At 42.8% G+C, this 17696-nt stretch overlaps 1 protein-coding gene across 1 annotated transcript; it reads right to left on the bottom strand.

Annotated features, from left to right (window-relative positions):
- Positions 1–3529: 3529 nt before the first annotated feature.
- Positions 3530–12966, bottom strand: LOC121972673. The gene is made up of 14 exons (XM_042524320.1): positions 11523–12966; positions 11348–11458; positions 11125–11270; positions 10834–11044; positions 10514–10754; positions 10274–10424; positions 10122–10199; positions 5611–7030; positions 5299–5415; positions 5059–5204; positions 4778–4988; positions 4271–4511; positions 4044–4194; positions 3530–3978 (listed from the first exon to the last, which is right to left on the bottom strand). Exons 1-14 carry the CDS (start codon positions 12949–12951, stop codon positions 3658–3660), a joined length of 4974 nt encoding a protein of 1657 aa, XP_042380254.1. The 5' UTR covers positions 12952–12966; the 3' UTR covers positions 3530–3657.
- Positions 12967–17696: the final 4730 nt, after the last annotated feature.

The following is a 17696-nucleotide window of genomic DNA, read 5'->3' as shown; positions in this document are numbered from 1 at the left end:
CCATGGCGTATTTGAAGAAGGGTGGCCACCTTCCTACGGGAATGCATATCCCCGCCTCCGACCTGGCGGCCATGATTGATGATATCCCGGACGCCTTTTTTAATTTTGAAGACCCGGAGTGAGGCGAGTTCTTTCAAGTGCTTTCTGTATTTTATCCGCTCGGCGGATGTAAAATTTTTTGTACGTGCCGTTCGGCCTCCTTATGTTCCTTGTATTTTTTTGTTTGCCCTTCATTGTCCCTTTTTAGTGTGTTGCTGCTTATTCGTAGAATCAGTTGGACTCCCCGTGTTTCCTACTAAACGACCGATCAGGTTAATCAATTGACTCATTTCCTCAAAATCGTTTAGCGCTTGGCTATACTGTTTGCATTCAGTGAATGCGAAGTATTGGCAAACCGACGGCCGATCGGCCTTAATCAATCTGGTACTTGCGAACGATCATGGTCGGCGCGGATGTTTATAGCCGATCGGCGCGGCTCTCGATCTTTAACGACGGTGCTCGTCGGCGCGGATGTTTATAGCCGATCGGCGCGGCTCTCGATCTTTAACGACGGTGCTCGTCGGCGCGGCTCTCGATCTTTAACGACGGTGCTCGTCGGCGCGGATGTTTATAGCCGATCGACGCGGCTCTCGATCTTTAACGACGGTGCTCGTCGGCGCGGATGTTTATAGACGATCGGCGCGGCTCTCGATCTTTAACGACGGTGCTCATCGGCGCGGATGTTTATAGCCGATCGGCGCGGCTCTCGATCTTTAACGACGGTGCTCGTCGGCGCGGATGTTTATAGCCGATCGGCGTGGCTCTCGATCTTTAACGACGGTGCTCGTCGGCGCGGATGTTTATAGTCGATCGGCGCGGCTCTCGATCTTTAACGACGGTGCTCGTCGATTTTCCGCTCGGTTTTTATAGCCGGTCGGCGCGGCTCTACGGTTTAACGTCTGGGCTAGACGACCGTTAAGGCTAATTTTGACCCTTCCGTTCGGCGTAGCTCTTTGCCTTCCTTTCACCCAGCTTGGATAATGCCCTCCTGGTCGAACGGCTCAGGGTCTACTTCGTCGAGCATTTTGGCTCGGATAATATACCTCCGTCCGAATGGTACGAGGCCTTCGCTTTTTTGTGCCGATGAAGGATATCGCACGCACGGCCGAACGGCTCGGGCCTTCGTCCTTGAGCATTTTGCATGAATAATTTACCTCCGGCCGAACGGCTCGGGGCCTTCATTTTTTCGAGCGTGCAGCTCGTTCAATATACCTCCGGCCGAATGGCTCACGGCCTTCGATCCTTGAGCGTGCGGCTCGATCAATATACCTCCGGCCGAACGGTCCGGGGTCTTCCCATCGAGCTTCTGGCTTGACTAACATACTTCCGACCGAGCGGCACGGGCTTCCCATCGAGCTTGGGGCTCGGTTAATATGCTCCCGGCCGAGCGGCACGAGATTTATCCCATCGAGCCTTTGGCTCGGTTTCTTTACTCCCGGCCGAGCGGCACGGGGTCTTCCTATCGAGCCTTTGGCTCGGTTAACATACTCCCGGTCGAGCGGCACGGGGTCTTCCCATCGAGCCTTTGGCTCGGTTAACATACTCCCGGCCGAGCGGCATGGGGTCTTCCCATCGAGCCTTTGGCTCGGTTAACATACTCACGGCCGAGCGGCACGGGAGTTCTTACTTAAACTACCAATCTATGAGCAACAGGTAATTGAAAGAACTGACCTATCGATCGGCACGACTATGACCCAATTTCTCAACTCCCGAATACCCGTGGAGTGAGGAGCATACGTTATGCTTGTCGAAACTTATTGGCCAGTTGCCTCGCTTGATGAAGACCCCTTTGTCGGACCGATATCGGGGCAGGAGTTGCTCCCACCTGAGGGCCGATTGGACCCTTATTTTGCTCCCATTTCTAATGTTTCTCCGGTCGGTCCTCCTGGGTCGCTCGGATATCCGCTCAGCTTGAGCCTTTTGTCTCTGTTGCTCCACGAGCTTAGCTGCTCTTGTCTCCATTAGAGTGTCGAGTTTCTCCTGGGGGAGCATCACGGTGTGAGGTCATCCAGCCTCGTCCATCTATTCCGCTCGGATACAGGCGCGTTCCCACAGACGGCGCCAATTTGATCCTGTCCGAGTCGCCGAATCGACGGACGCTGGGCACGTGGCGCTCTCCTCTATCTCCGACCAGCTGGACCGACCTCCGGCGAACCTGCACAGAAGTCGGGCCGGGGAGGGGTCCCCGGCGACGACCCTCCGACGCTCAAGTCAGGCAAGCAGACAGCAGATATGAGGCTCCAACATGCGAGAGAGCGTACCTCCGGCGAAGGGTGAGGACCCTTATATAGGGCTGTAAAGAGGCATGTGCACTCATACCGAGGTGCACACGTGTTCTGTGCCACACCTTAGTATGGGCTTGTCAGATGAGCTTGCCTGACCCCTTACTGCTACAGTCCGAGCACGTCTCTGATGGGACAGTGAGCCCATGCCCTAAGATCCTGCGTATCACCTGCTGTCAGAGGATGTTTCTGTCCTTGTCTCCATGCCAAGCGTCCGACCGGTCGGCGGTCTCCTCACATCCGACCGGTCGGATGTGCTGATCCGCTCGGGAGCTTCCTGGTCGCGTGCTCGGGACTGTTCGCAGTGTTGATACTTTATTCCTTCGACCGAGCAGGCCATCCGCTCTGCACTACTATACTGTTCATCATGAGCGTCGGAACCCCGACTCCCCGCCTGGGTATATCGCTTCCGCTCGGAAGCTTCAGCCGGTCGTCACCATCATAATCAGCTCGGCCAAGCTTCTAGTTGGCCTTTTACCTTTCGACCTCCACGTGGCGTTGACTCTGCTAAATGGGGTCCCCCATTCTTACTGCCGGATCAATACTCATATGATTTATGATATTTACTTATTTGATATTATACCATGGATGAACTGTATACATGGTTAAAAAGTAAGACCTGAGAATTTATCTTAATTGATGATAATATATGAAAATAAATTTTAATTTCAACAAATAAATGTCAGAGGATCATAAATATACAATTATGTATATTATTTGATAACTTGAAGAACTTAAAGTTATAATAAGATATTGTGATTCTTCCTTGACCTCTTAAATAAGATTAAATTCATGCACATCTTTCCTGATTATCCACTTAGTCATTTGATTTGCTATCTGCATGTCTTGGCCTCTAATTTTGTAGGCATAGAAACCTTTTTGATATTATATTTGGTTTTGGCTTTGCATAGAGTTGCTCTGAGATTTCGACGTGCCAACTCGTTGTGTGTATATATATATATATATATATATATATAATAAGATGAAATTTTAGATCATTCTATTTAGATGGTTTCTAGTATTTCTTGTATTATATTTCACCGAGTAGGGTACTCGAACTATACCCCGAGGCCTGATCAAACATAGACCGTGTTTTCATTCTATTTAGCCGAGAGACACTTTCTAACGAACAAGTCATGAATCGATAATCAACCTCACACAACATTGAATCCCTGCAATGGGTTTTGTTTTGCATTGGCATTCAGTCATATCGATGATACTACAGCACAATCCATCATCGCAGCACAAATTGTCATCAATTTCTTGGAAGGACACAATGTGATTCTGGTATGTCAAACAGTCAAAGTAACACAATATAATTTGTTTCAACAATATGCTACCTGGGAATAGCCACAGAGTCAGTCACTTCATTGATAGACTTGAGTGATGATGGAGGTGTTACTGATGCAAACAGCAAACCATCTGACCCAGAACTCCGCCTTGCAAAGTCTGGAGGTTGGCTAGGTTTAGGAAGCACCATGCCTTCAGTTCGTAACATAAGAACAACTTCGGACATGGTAGGTCTCTCCTCGGCCTTCTCGTGCACACATAGCAAGCCTATGTGGATACATTTCAGTGCTTCATCAGTTGAGCAACTGATCTTGAGCACTGGATCGATTATTGAAGCTGCTTTGTCTTCGTTCCAGAGCTCCCATACCTATTTAGACCATGTTCAGTTTGATTTCATTGTCTGCAAGTAATGGAAGAAGATGAATAACTTACTCGCCGCGGAAGGTTCTTGCCGTGTTCAGCAAAATGTGCTCTGCCATTCTTTAACCCACATACAATTTCCAAGAGTAGAACCCCGTAGCTGTATACGTCAGATTTGACCGAGAAAACTCCATGGATGGCGTATTCTGGGGCCATGTACCCACTGTCGATTGCAAAATACATGGTCAGAGATGGCACTTGTTGAGCAAGTGCAAGAGAGAGTTATTAGGTTCGCTTACTAAGTTCCAACAATTCTTCTGGTGGCCACTTCACTATCCTCTGGCTGATAAATCTTTGCCATTCCAAAGTCTGATATCTTCGGGTTCATTTGGCCGTCCAACAAAACATTGCTGGACTTAAGGTCCCTGTGAATGACCTTGAGAAGTGAATCTTCATGAAGATAGAGAAGGCCCTTGGCAATACCTGAAATTATGTGAAATCTTCTCTCCCAGTCCAACTGAATACGCTTGTCGGGATCCGCTGGGAAGCATAATGAAGACGACATAAGAATCTAAATGTCAAAAACACATAATACATTAAGTACCCACTGATCAATGGTGAATCAAAAGAAGCACATTTTGATTTTGCACACCCTTTTCCATGCTATGAAACGAACGGTTCATAGTTTAAGACAAGTGATTGGCAAATGAAAAAGAGTAGTTTGTTGCTAAAGTATAAGAGGGTATGTCAAGAATGTCGAAATAATCACACTAGTAAGCAAATAGAGAGGATAAGCAGAAACTTGCCAAAGAGAATGCTATCAAGACTTCCATTGGATAGGTACTCGTAGATTAGTAGCTTCTCTTCCCTTTCTACACAGCATCCTAACATCTTAACAAGATTTTTGTGCTGAAGCTTTGCAATTAACTCCACCTCATTCTTGAATTCAGTAGTACCTTGTTGGGATTCTTGTGATAACCTTTTAACTGCTATTTCTCTTCCATCAGGGAAGACTCCCTGAAATGCAGTCAAAGTCATGTTGTTAGGTCTGTTAAGTCTTTTACCAAGTGAAAAGAAGTAGCAATACCTTATAAACAGGTCCAAATCCACCTTCTCCAAGCTTGTTTTCATCAGAGAAATTATTAGTAGCAACTTTTATGATAGCCAAATCTATGAAGATCAAGCTTCTACTTTTTTGGCTCTTGTGGTCATCGAGTTTATGTTTCCTTTTACCTAAAGAATCATAGTGAACATGAGTTTAGTAAATATATCATTAAACTCTTAGCAATTCAAGCTTCACATATCAATATAACAGATAGTCATCTACCTATTCTTCTCTTGAGCTGTTGTGTACACCATAGAAACAGACCCAGAAGCACTGCTCCCACGAGTGGAAGAATTATTGCAATGATTTTGACCTTTCGTGATCTCGATCTTGTTGTTCCTGTTAAAGATCAAGGCCCTAAATTAGTTGATGTAATAAATATTCAGGGTATACTAAACGCAATTGAGGGTATTATAATTGTTTCAAGGCCTAGCATAAACTACTAGCCGCTATCAAATATCTCAGTATGCCTATGTGTGTTGCCACCAATCAAAATTTCAACTGTTTACTTGAAAAATCTAGTTGATGCTTTACCTTCAGGCTGCAGCTCAAGTATTCTCGATGCAGCAGTCTCATTATAGAAAGGAAAGGTCTCGAATCTTACATTGCAGCTACCAGACAGGTACTGCCACCCTCTGGTCAGCTTGCATGCAGTAGTCACTGTAGAGATCCCTGTCTCCAAGCATGACTGACAGTTATCAATAGAAAGATCTCTAGTGCACTGAAGTAGGAGATAACTTGACAATGTGTTGTTGATTGCAACCTTATCAGCAGCAAACATCAACGAATTAGTTACTACAAATGGAACGAGACTACGAGCCTTTGCATTTGTCGTTGCATCAATCTCTGAGGACCCCTGCCCGTTATCACAGTATATGCTGCCATTGTTATCCAGCATGCCAAAGAAGTTCTGGTCCGAGTACTTTAGGAAGCATTGACTATACCACATGAATCCTTCAGTCTTATTGGGGCACTCGTCCACTATTGCAGCACCTGCTGTATCAAGGCAGTTAGTGCACTCCCCGCTGGGTGTGGCAAGATCTCCCCTGCAGAGAGCCATTCCAAATAGCTGGTTAGAGTTTTCTCCTGAAGAGGTGCTGTAAAAGCCAGTTGTAGGTGCCCTGGAATGCAAATCAGAAAGAAGACTTCTAAGGCTGGCCTCCCTGCTGCTGATATCACTCGAGAGGAAATTATGCGGCAAACATCGACTTCGGATGATATAGGTAAAATTGGCATTCGGATAGTTGCCAAAGAAGGGTGTTGGTTCATATCTAACCAAACAAGTCGGAGTAAAATATCTCCACCCTTTCCTTTGAATACAACAACTCTTGATGGCTTCCAAGATGGTTCTCAAGCACATGCTACAATTTTCCGTGCTAAGATCTGAAGTGCATTGTGCCTGAGCAAACAAAGGATACATGTTTGACACATTCCTTGCAAACATGAGTGGCTTACTCAAGGGAGCCACTTGCACCAAACTAGACAGCACCTCATATGGCTTATTTGAGCTGGTTTCCTCTTTGGGATTAATCGTGAAGTGCCCCTCAGTAACAGGGATACCAAAGAAGTTATGGTCAGAGTATCGGAGCTGACAGAATTCATACCAGAGGATGCCTGTGCGTGAGTTGGAGCAATTTTGGTTGATGACAACGATTGCAGAAGTGATGCAACTGTGGCAGTCAGAATGGGAAAGATCACCCTGGCACATGTATAACCCATAGACAGTGTTGCTATTGGCCCCAGCGGTGGTATTCGCGCAGTTGGAGGTGGAAGAGAGTGACCTAAGAGAGGAGAAGAGGCTGGTTAGGCTTTCACCGAAGCCGCTGCTTTGATCATATCGGTCTTCACTGCAATTAGTTGTGAAATTGACAGCACAAGTTCTGGGCACATTGAAGAAGATCAAATATAGAATTAGAAAGTGGAGGAAGCTCCAATCTTCTTTCCTGAACATCTTTCAGAAAATATTGTGCTAAAAGAGAAGATACAATAGAGGAATATACACAATCAATCCACTTGCCACTTTTTCCCAATAACAAGTTGAAGCAGGTTTCCCCTCAATGGAAAAAAGAAAGAAAGGTTGTTAGCAGGAAATCTCTTTCAATTACAGTTTTTTTCCTCTCTATCAATAAAATAGTCAGGACATGGAAAAAAAAATATCGAGTCAAGCACCTCATTGGTGTCCATGAATTTTTGTAAAACCTAGTGAGATACTTCTCAAATCATGATGTGACAGAAACTATATTGATAGGGAATGCAAGTTTGTGATTGAGAAGTCACTACACGCAAGCATTTGTTAAAATAACACCAGAATGACAAAGTCAAAGGATCTTAGCTTGTGGTAGGTGAGCACAATTAAGGTTAGAAAATTACCATTTCTTTCCGTGAAGGCGGCTTGAATTGATTGTAAGTGGTCAAACAAAGAAAATATTTCTCATCGCCTACAAAAAATGGCGGTGATAAAAAAAGAAACAAAGGATCAATTCTACGGAGGAATTTGGCTAAAACAATTTATCAACTTCAGATACTATAAAGGAAGAGATGAATCCGCTAATGCAATAAAAATTGTATCTTTCGCGGAAATTGATGTCGACGATCTACTAACAAATTCTTAATTTCTCCCTCATGCATGTGGAACTATCAATCGAACGGACTGGTGAGAACGGCGGGTGGGGGTCGGTTCTTCCAGAGAGAGGAAGGCAACTGAGCAGGAAGCGCCGACGGCGGTGATGGCGGCAATGCTCCGATTAGGTTGGTCTGATGAAGAAGGCGAAGAGGCAGGACGGCGATCGGGGCTTCATGTTCTGTTTATTTACTGGCAAGTTCCAATATTTTGAGGATTTCCATTTTTGGCTTTTTCATTGAACCCCAATAATTTATTAAATTTCACTTTATCCCTCTCAACTAAATCATAAACTTTTACATTTTCCTCTACAATTTTAAATAATTTTTAAAAAAATCCTCTAAAGTTTTCAAACGTATCAATTGGCCATCAATTATATGGTATCTGATCCCGTCCGGAAGCTAAGTCGGATGAAGGCAGGCCTTGTTGTACTGGAAGTTGACGGAAAGTCGCTGAAGAGTAGGATCTACCTGGTACCCCCCTGAAAAGGTTCGCACGGGCGGCTGACTAAGAAAGATAACCAGGACGATGACGCTGTCGCTCTGCGCACACTCAGACGAGCCCACGAGTCGTTAGAGACCAGAAACCAGGGAAAAAGTCCCCGGGTCAGGCTCTCCGACGCTCAAGTCAGGTACTTTTTCCCCAGAAAACACAGAGAAAGGACGAAAAGTAAAGACTAGTGAGAAATGACGAGTGAGTGTACCTGCATAAGGGACAAAGCATCCCTTTTTATACTGCAACGAATGTCTCTGGGACCTGGCGGGTGTCAGGGAGTGTCAGCTGTCAGTCTTTGTCTGACGGTGATTGACACGTGGCTCTTCTTAATAGGTTGGCGGCAAAACCGAAGGCGTAGCGAGCCCCGACTGTTAGCATATTCCCTGACACATTGATTGTTCTCTGACATTCTCTGACAAGCGGTTACGATTTCTTGGCTTGTTTGTCTTGTAGTGCCTAAATGCTGGGTCTGCCTTCTGACCTACTTCGATCCACTACTAGCCATGGCTTTTACGTCTCGACCTGCACGCCCGGTCTGTGTCCAGACCTGTTTACTGTTTACTGCTATCCATGTCTTGTACCTCTCGACTTGCATGCTCGGTCTGTGTCTAGACCTATTTACTGTTTATTGCTATCCACGGATTGTACGTCCCGACCTGCACGCCCGGTTTATGTCCAGACCTGTTTACTGTTTACTGCTATCCATGGCTTGTACGTCCCGACCTGCACGCTTGGTCTGTGTCCAGACATGTTTACTGTTTACTGCTATCCATGGGTTGTACGTCCCGACCTGCACGCTCGGTCTGTGTCCAGACATGTTTACTGTTTACTGCTATCCATGGCTTGTACGTCCCGACCTGCATACTTGGTCTGTGTCCAGACCTGTTTACTGTTTATTGCTATCCATGACTTGTACGTCCCGACCTGCACGTCCGGTCTGTATCCAGACTTGTTTACTGTTTACTGCTATTCATGGCTTGTACGTCTCGACCTGCACGCTCGGTCTGTGTCCAGACCTGTTTACTGTTTGTTGCTATCCACGGCTTGTACGTCCCGACCTGCACGCTCGATCTGTGTCCAGATCTATTTACTGTTTATTGATATTCACAGCTTGTATGTCCCGACCTGCACGCCCGATTTGTTATTCTACGCCCAGAGCCTTCTTTTCTTTACCCTTGGCTTATGGGCTCAATCCTCAATTATACTTGTCCTGTGGGCCCTGTCCTTGACCGCTATCAGGGCTGGCCCGTGTCCGACTTAACTCCCATCCTTGGACCGCCCCACCAACTGAGACTTGGACCCTGGTCCTGTAAACTTAACTTTTGACTAGCCACGGAGGCTAGACTTCTGACCTCTACATAAGCTTGACTTCTGACTTCCACGTAAGCTTGACTTCTGACCTACAAGGAGGCTTGACTTTTGACCATCCTGTGGTCTTGACTCCTAACCACCTCACTTTACTGACCCCACGAACATGCACCGTATCAATATCTATATTTCTACTATGTGAATTTGGATCATGCACATAAAACTCATAAAGCTTGTTGATTCGATGAAGTTAAGATTGATTTTGCTTGCATGGTGTAGACTCGATCGCGTGGACCTGGCAGACTCAGAGAGTTTGATGCATTCGATAACTTAAGACTACACTTCATTGTCATTATGCTTACATCTTCAAATTTTCTCTTTTCTATCGAGGAATGGCATCCGACTCTGTCACTTCATTGATTGAGTGAAGCGATGATGGAATCATAGGAGAAGAATGAGGATTCTCCAATTGACTACTCTTCTTAATGAAATTTGGAGGTTGTGTAGGTTGAGGAAGTGTGATATGGTCACTTCGTAGCACAAGGACAACTTCCGACATGGTGGGTCTTTCCTCTATGTTCTCTTGAACACACAAGAGACCTATATGGATGCACTTCAATACTTGATCGGCTTCGTATCGATTCGCAAGCAACGAGTCAATGAATTCAAATGCCTTGTTCGCGCTCCATAGCTCCCATGCCTATGAACATTAGCCATAGTAGTAATTGCATCAAGTTTGCCAAGTATTAGTGAATAGGAATGCAATTCACTTACATGCATGAGAAGGTTTTGCCCATGTTGCTCTACATATGCTCGTCCATTCCTTTTGCCACTTATGATTTCCAAGAGGAGAACACCATAACTAAACACATCGGATTTCACAGAGAAGATCCCGTTCATCGCATATTCTGGAGCCATATATCCACTACGATTGATATCGAAAGAAATTTATTAGTATATGAAATCAATGATCAGTCTTGGACAATTAGTATATAAGGGTTAAGATTTGCTTACAAAGTGCCAACAATTCTGTGTGTATTATCTACTTCGCTTTCATCTAGGTTATAGATCTTTGCCATGCCAAAATCTGATATTTTGGGGTTCATGCCTTTGTCCAATAACACATTGCTAGCTTTAAGGTCCCTGTGAATGACCTTAAGAAGTGAATCTTCATGGAGATAGAGAAGGCCTTTGGCGATTCCTGAGATTACGAGAAATCTACTCTTCCAATTCAACGGCTCGTGATTTTTTCGGTCTGTCAATGAACACAAAGGTCAAAGAATTCAGAATCTATATTCTTAGATGAAAGAATGAAAGAAAGAAAGAAAACTGACCAAATAGAAAGGCATCAAGGCTTCTATTGGGGTGGTATTCATAGATCAGAAGTTTTTCTTCCTCTTCGACACAACACCCCAATATCCTCACAAGATTCTTGTGCTGGAGTTGTGCAATCAGCTTCACCTCATTCTTGAACTCCGAAATACCTTGTGAAGATTTTCCCGACAACCTCTTGACGGCTATCTCTTTTCCATCAACCAACACTCCCTGAAACATGATCACACAATTCAGTCAGCCATTGTTCATCTGTAAAGACTTCAAACAACAATTGAAAAAGGCATTGATACCTTGTAAACAGGTCCAAATCCACCTTCTCCTAGCTTGTTCTCATTGGAGAAGTTGTTGGTAGCCACTTGAATGGTATCCAAATCCATGAAGGTTAAGTCTCTATCTTGCACAGTCTCCAGATCGATTGGCTCGAGGCCTTTACTTCCTGTATAATAACAAAGTGAGACTGAGTTCAGATTTCAGACCAGAGAAAGCTTACAATTTCAGATCATCAGTTCCTACCTCTTCTTCTCCATATGCACCATGCACAACAGAGAAGGACTCCCAAGACTGCAGCTCCCACAATTGGAAGAGCAATAGCAATGGTGTTAACGTTTGATGATCCTCTTCCTTCTGTCAAAGAACTAATTGGTCGAGATCAAATTTACAACAAATATACTGTTTGTGAATATCTTACCTTCTGGCTGCAGCTCAAGAATTCTGGCTGCAGCTGTTTCATTATAGAAAGGAAAGGTTTCATATCTCACAGTGCAGCTGCCAGACAAGTACTGCCACCCTTTGATCTGGTTGCACGCATCGGTCACTTGAGAGATCCCTATCTCCAAGCATGACTGGCAGCTCTGGCTGGTAAGATCTCTGGTGCACTGAAGCAGCAGATAGCTCGACAACGTGTCGTTGATCGCAACCTTACCGGCCGCAAACAGCCAGGAGTTGTTGATTGCCAGTGGAATGAGGCTGAGAGCCTTTGCACTCGTTGTCTGATCAATCTCTTGGGAGACCAGTCCTCTGCTGCAGTATGTGTAGTTGCTGTTGTCCAGAGTGCCAAAAAAATTTTGGTCTGAGTACTTCACGAAGCACTGGCCATACCACATGAACCCTTCAGTCTTGTTGGGGCACTCGTCCACTATCGCAGCCCCTGCTGTGCCAAGGCATTCACTGCACTCCCTGCTGTCTGCGGCGAGGTCTCCCCTGCAGAGAGCGAGGCCAAACATCCAGAGAGAATTCTCGCCCACCGACGTTTTGTAAAAGCCAGTTGCAGGTGCATTGGATTGTAGATCAGAGAGGAGGCTTCTGAGGCTGTCTTGCTTGCTGCTGACCTCGCCGGAGAGGATGTCATACGATGCACATTGGCTCCGGACGATGTAAGGAGAAGTTGCGTTCGGGTAGTTGCCAAAGAAGGGAGTTGGCTCGTACCTAACCCAACAAGTGGGAGTGAAGTACCTCCACCCTTTCCGTTGAACACAGCAGCCGTTGATGGCCGCCAAGATGGTCGTCAAGCACACGCTGCAGTTTTGCACGCTTAAATCCGACGAGCACTGTGCCTGAGCAAACAAGGGGTACATGTTCGACACATTGCTCGCGAACATGAGAGGCTTGTTTGAGGGAGCCAATTGCACCAGGGTCGACACCACCTGGTACGGCTTTGTCGAGCTTGTTTCCTCGTAAGGATTGGTAGTGAAGTGCCCCTCGGTGACAGGGATGCCGAAGAAGTTGATGTCGGAGTACCGGAGCTCGCAGAATTCATACCAAATTGTGGCGCTGCGCGAGTTGGAGCAGCTTCGGTTGATGTCGAGGATTGCCGAATTGATGCAATTGTAGCAGTCTGAACGAGGGAGGTCCCCTTGGCACATGAACAAGCCATAGACAGTAGTGTCGGCGTTGGCCCTCGCAGTCGCGGTAGTATTCGCGAAGTTGGAGCTCGAAGACAGTGAGCTGAGAGAGGAGAAGAGGAGCGTGAGGCTTTCGCCGATGCCGCTGCTTCGACTATAGTTGCCTCCACTGCAGTCAGATGTGTAGTCGACAGCACAAGTCCTGGGCGCACTGAAGAAGATCAAGCATGGAATTAGATAGAGGATGAGCAAGCTCCAATCTTCTTTTCTCCACATCTTTCAGAAATCACAATGCTGCAGAACAGAGAAGAAAGGATGACTGAAGTTTGAATGGCCGTTTGGATGAGCAATGAAGATTGAAACTCGATGTGGCAGAAACAAGACTTTTTGATTGGGACGCTGAGTTCTGATGGATTGCTCTGAAATGTCAACACAATTGCATTGTCAGAGGAACTTATTTAAATATTCCTGTGACAAACTATTTCTGACTAAGGGTAGAGAATGATCAAATAAGGCTTTGTATTCTGGTTGACTAAAGGGAGAAATAGAATACTAATTTGTCAAAGGAAAAATATAATGCAAGGGGGCATGCAATAGCTTGCTTGACTACTCCATTTATTCTACATGCTATAGAATTATCTAGCAACAACCATCGCCATTATCATCACCATTAGAAATAAATAATAGAATTCGGTCAATTGCTATCTAAACTATGATTGGCAAGAAAAAAAAACCAAGGAGAAGGAGAAGATAATAAGTAAGCGGGGGGAGGTTTAGCCGTGAGGTGATGGACCGAGTCCTTATACGTGGAAGAAAATAAAAAGAGAGAAAATAAGAGTGTGTACACGCGTTTTTCATTTTTATTTTCTGAAAAATATACGTTTTTTAAAAAATGGTATTTGGTTTGTGTTTTTCGTATCTGTTTTCTAAAAAAATAGATAGCATTTTCTATAAAAAAAATCATTTTCTGTTTTCTAGAAAACGCGTATTTTTCAGAAAATAAAAATGAAAAACGCGTGTATCAAATACACCCTAAGTTTTTTTAAGAAATATCTTAACTCATTTTAAATTGATTGAACCAATTTAATTCAATTAAATTTAGTTCTATCATAACTTTGCTAATCAATTCTGGTTTAGATTTTGTTTGACCTCAATCCTATTTTAAATCAGTATTTTCACTTAGTGTGTTTGATGATTCAATTAGTTTATTTATTTAATTTATTTAAAATTCAATACTTACTAATTGTGTATGGATATTAATGAATGACAAGGAAGGTGCAACCAATTTAAGGACTGGGTTATAGTCTAGGACTATTCTTACATGGCTTCGTTTCTGCTTCCGTTATTTAATTTCATTTCTCGATTGGATGAACTTATATGTTATTTTGTATCACATGAATTTGTCATTATGGACAAACCCAATAAAATAATCTAATAGATATATTCATTATGAGTTTGATTTATTAAATGTGGATTATATATGTGTGGAAGCTTATTAATTCGCTTTCCGTTATTATTGATGGTGTTTGGAATTGAATCAAGGCTATATATGATCGAGACCTGCTCTTCTTTCTTCCACTCGGAGAGGAGAATATGATTGTCGTCGTCCTAACTCCTACAGAAGATCAAACTCCACTGCTTCTTATCTTCTTCTTGTTTCAAGTTGCTCTTGCAACATCAAGAAATGGTGACATATATCGATTTAGGTATGGATTTATCACTTTCATATTTATTTCGTCTATTTTTCACAAATTGCTGTATATAGATGACAAGATCCTGTATAGAATTGTTTGAATTCTTTACCATTCATATGCGCTAGCACAATTCATGCGCAGAAAATTCCTTCAACTGCTCCTCCCGCCCTTGCACGAGTTCTGACTGATAGAGCCTTAATTTACTCCCTCCCGTCCTAGATGCTTCTATGCCTGCACGTCAACGAACGTCAGCCGGCGCCAACGATGGCCAAACCCCTCTCACAATTAAGTCCGCGTTGGGTTGAGAAGAAAAGAGAAGAGAATGCAAGAAAAGCAAGTGCTTGAGAGAGAGAAGCTCTTTCAGAGCTCCCACGGCAAACTGACAGTAAGGAAAAATCTCCCTCCTACAGTGGAGGGAGATTTTTCCCTTTAATCGAAGAAGCAGCTCCGTGATTACGGAGCCGCTTCTTCGACTTTTTATTTTTTTATATTATTTTTTAATAATCATAAAAAATAAAAATAGAACAACGGCTAATATTTTAGCCATTGTATGTCGTCGAACAATGACTAATTTTTAGCCGTTATTCAACGGTTATAATTTAATTTTTTAATATATAAAAAATCTATAAATATGATATCTATTTCAATCATTCCATTACTATCTTTGCTCTCAACTCATTTCTTCCTTTCATTCCCTATTTGTATTCGAGATGGATGAAAATCTCAATACTTCCTTTACGAATCTTTTGAATTCTTCAAATATGGAAGAAAATACATCTTCTCAAAATACTTGCATTTCTCCAAATATCCAATATTCTCATATTTTCTCTCACATATAATATCCTCCAAAATTTTAAAATATTTCATATGTTCCACAATATTCTCTAAATTTCCCAAATTCCTAAAGTTCTCAAAATTTTTTGTAAACGTGGAATCCAAGTATCGTCGCAGCAACTCTATTTGGTGTGTATCCATCCTAAGGAATGGGTAGCCAACTTGGGATGTTTTATCCTTACGTATTTTCTCCTACTCAAATACCTGTCATACTTTCGAATGAATCAAGAAGGGCAACTATTGATCTATCTATCAGCGACAAAGAATCTCTGACACCATCATATGTTCCAGCAACTCAGTTGCCACCGCACTCATCACAAGAAGAGCGTGAAGTTGAGCTGGAGGAAAATGAATCGAAACGAAGATTTTGGTCTCTCGATGAAGATGCAGTCCTTTGTTAGGATGTATACTAAAAACTTAGCTTTTTTGTATGAACGTTTATTGAATGAACATTTATTTTGTAATAAGAATCACATTGGTCGAATGTCTGCATTTAGTTAAATGCAGTTGTCCATTTAATTTATATTGTAGATAACATGGTGTGTGGTGTCACACAGAAGATCATGTTATCAGTTCCTTATAAATTATAAATAGTAGCTCACAACCAAGATGAATTGGGAAAAATCATTGGAATAGTTGTAGTGTAATTTGGTACTAGTTTATCTTGACTATAAAATTACACTAGTACACTATGTGTGTATTGAGCAGGATCATTTGAGGTTGTTCCTTTTATACTGACTGCATAAAAGAACATAACCTTTATTATTATGGATGTGCGTACTCTTAATCCTGATATAATAACAAGCACATATACTTAGTATTTATTTCTTTAATTTATCAATGGGTGAGATGTATTCGTTAAATCAATAGGTCCGATAAGTTGGGAAATAATATTATTTATATGGTGTGTTGTTGATTATAGAAGGAAACTGTGTCCTAGTAATCTAGGTTGATGATGTCCTCTTGAGGAGCTTATAAGAATTGTCATGTAAACCCTGCAAGTGGATTTAGTCCGACATGACAATGAAATTGAGTGATACTACTCTTGGAGCTAGATGTTAATTGAGTGTCAGTAACTCATTTAATTAATGGACATTTGATACCTTAAACACAGGGAGATCAATGCACTCATAATAAGAAGGAGCTCATAATGTAATATAGGATTGGTGTAGTAGTTCAATAATAACTCTTTAGTGGTATGAGTTATTATTGATGAACTTGAGTTGGGTATTCGAGGCGAACACAAGAAACTCAAGCTCATCGGGAGACCAAAACCAATTCCTCCTCTCGGTCCCTGTTGTAGCCTCTATAAAGCCTTATATCCACCAAGTCTATTTCTTACCTAAGTAATGGGTCGGACATATCCTTGCTTGATGCAAAGGGGTCGGTCAAGCATTAGCTTGGAGCCCAAGAAGTAGTCGGCTAAAGCATGGCTTGGTGCCCAAGCTAAGGGCCGACCACTAGGATTAAAAGGGGATTTTATTTTTATTAAAATCTTTCCTTTTATAGTCATCAACATGGTTTTAAAAGAGAATTTTAAATTTTAAAATCTTTCCTTTTATAGCTATCTACAAAGGATTAAAAGAGAGATTTTAATTTTGTTAAAATCTTTCCTTATTTGTAGTGTTTAAAAGAGATATTTTAATTTTGATAAAACTTTCCTTTTTTGTAACCATGATTTAAAAGAAAAGTTTTAATTTTAATCTTTTCTTTTTCTTTTTATAGTCATCTACAATGTTTAAAAGAAAGAGATTAGTTTTTAAAACTTTCCTTTTTGTAACCATCACAATAGGAAATTTAAAAGAGAGAGATTTTAATTGTTATTAAAATTTCCTTTTTTTGCCTTGACCAAGGATTATAAAAGAGAGGTAGAAGGTGTCTTATGGGAGACACACACATCTCTTAATTCTCTTGCTCCATAAGGGTCGGCTCCTCCTCTTCCTATTCTATTCCTTGGTGGCCGACACTCTATCTTTTTCCCTTCTTTTTCTTTTTTGCTTCCTTAGGGTCGGCGGCACATCAAGTGGCATCTTCTTGTGGCCGGTTGCTTGGAGAGGAAGAAGAAGAGTAGGAAGTTTCCTATTTTAGTTTCCCTTGGTGGTTGAATTTCTTGGAAGAGAAGAAGTTGTTTGGGTGGATTTCATCTTGGTAGATCGTTGCCCACACGACGTCCAAAAGAAGGAGAGGAATATAACAGAAGATCAAGAGGTCTTTGTAGGATCGAAAAGAATTTAGATATCTTCACAATGACATGATATTGTCCACTTTGGGCCTAAGCCCTCATGGTTTTTGCTCTTGGGCTCTACCCAAAAGGCCTCATACCAATGGAGATATCTTTCTCTTATAAACCCATGATCTTTTCCATGTGTTTTCAATATGGGACTATGTTTGCAACCTTACAACCCCAACAATCCCCCCCCCCCTCAAACAAAGGACCATGGGCTTCCCACGTCCGATCCTTGACCCATTAGGTCTTCCTGCCCCTCGGTCTAC

This window comes from Zingiber officinale, chromosome 4A, assembly GCF_018446385.1.
Source record: "Zingiber officinale cultivar Zhangliang chromosome 4A, Zo_v1.1, whole genome shotgun sequence".
Taxonomy (NCBI): Eukaryota; Viridiplantae; Streptophyta; class Magnoliopsida; order Zingiberales; family Zingiberaceae; genus Zingiber; species Zingiber officinale.
This window is presented reverse-complemented; position numbering and strand designations above follow the sequence as displayed.

Bases quoted from the DNA above. Each gene is read 5' to 3' on its own strand.
- LOC121972673 (XM_042524320.1), bottom strand. From the start codon at position 12,951: ATGTGGAGAAAAGAAGATTGGAGCTTGCTCATCCTCTATCTAATTCCA. The intron at 4,989-5,058 runs GTATTGCTACTT...ACTGCATTTCAG, and splicing joins GATTTGGACCTGTTTATAAG to GGAGTCTTCCCTGATGGAAG. The intron at 4,512-4,777 runs GCAAGTTTCTGC...TATGCTTCCCAG, and splicing joins TCTTGATAGCATTCTCTTTG to CGGATCCCGACAAGCGTATT.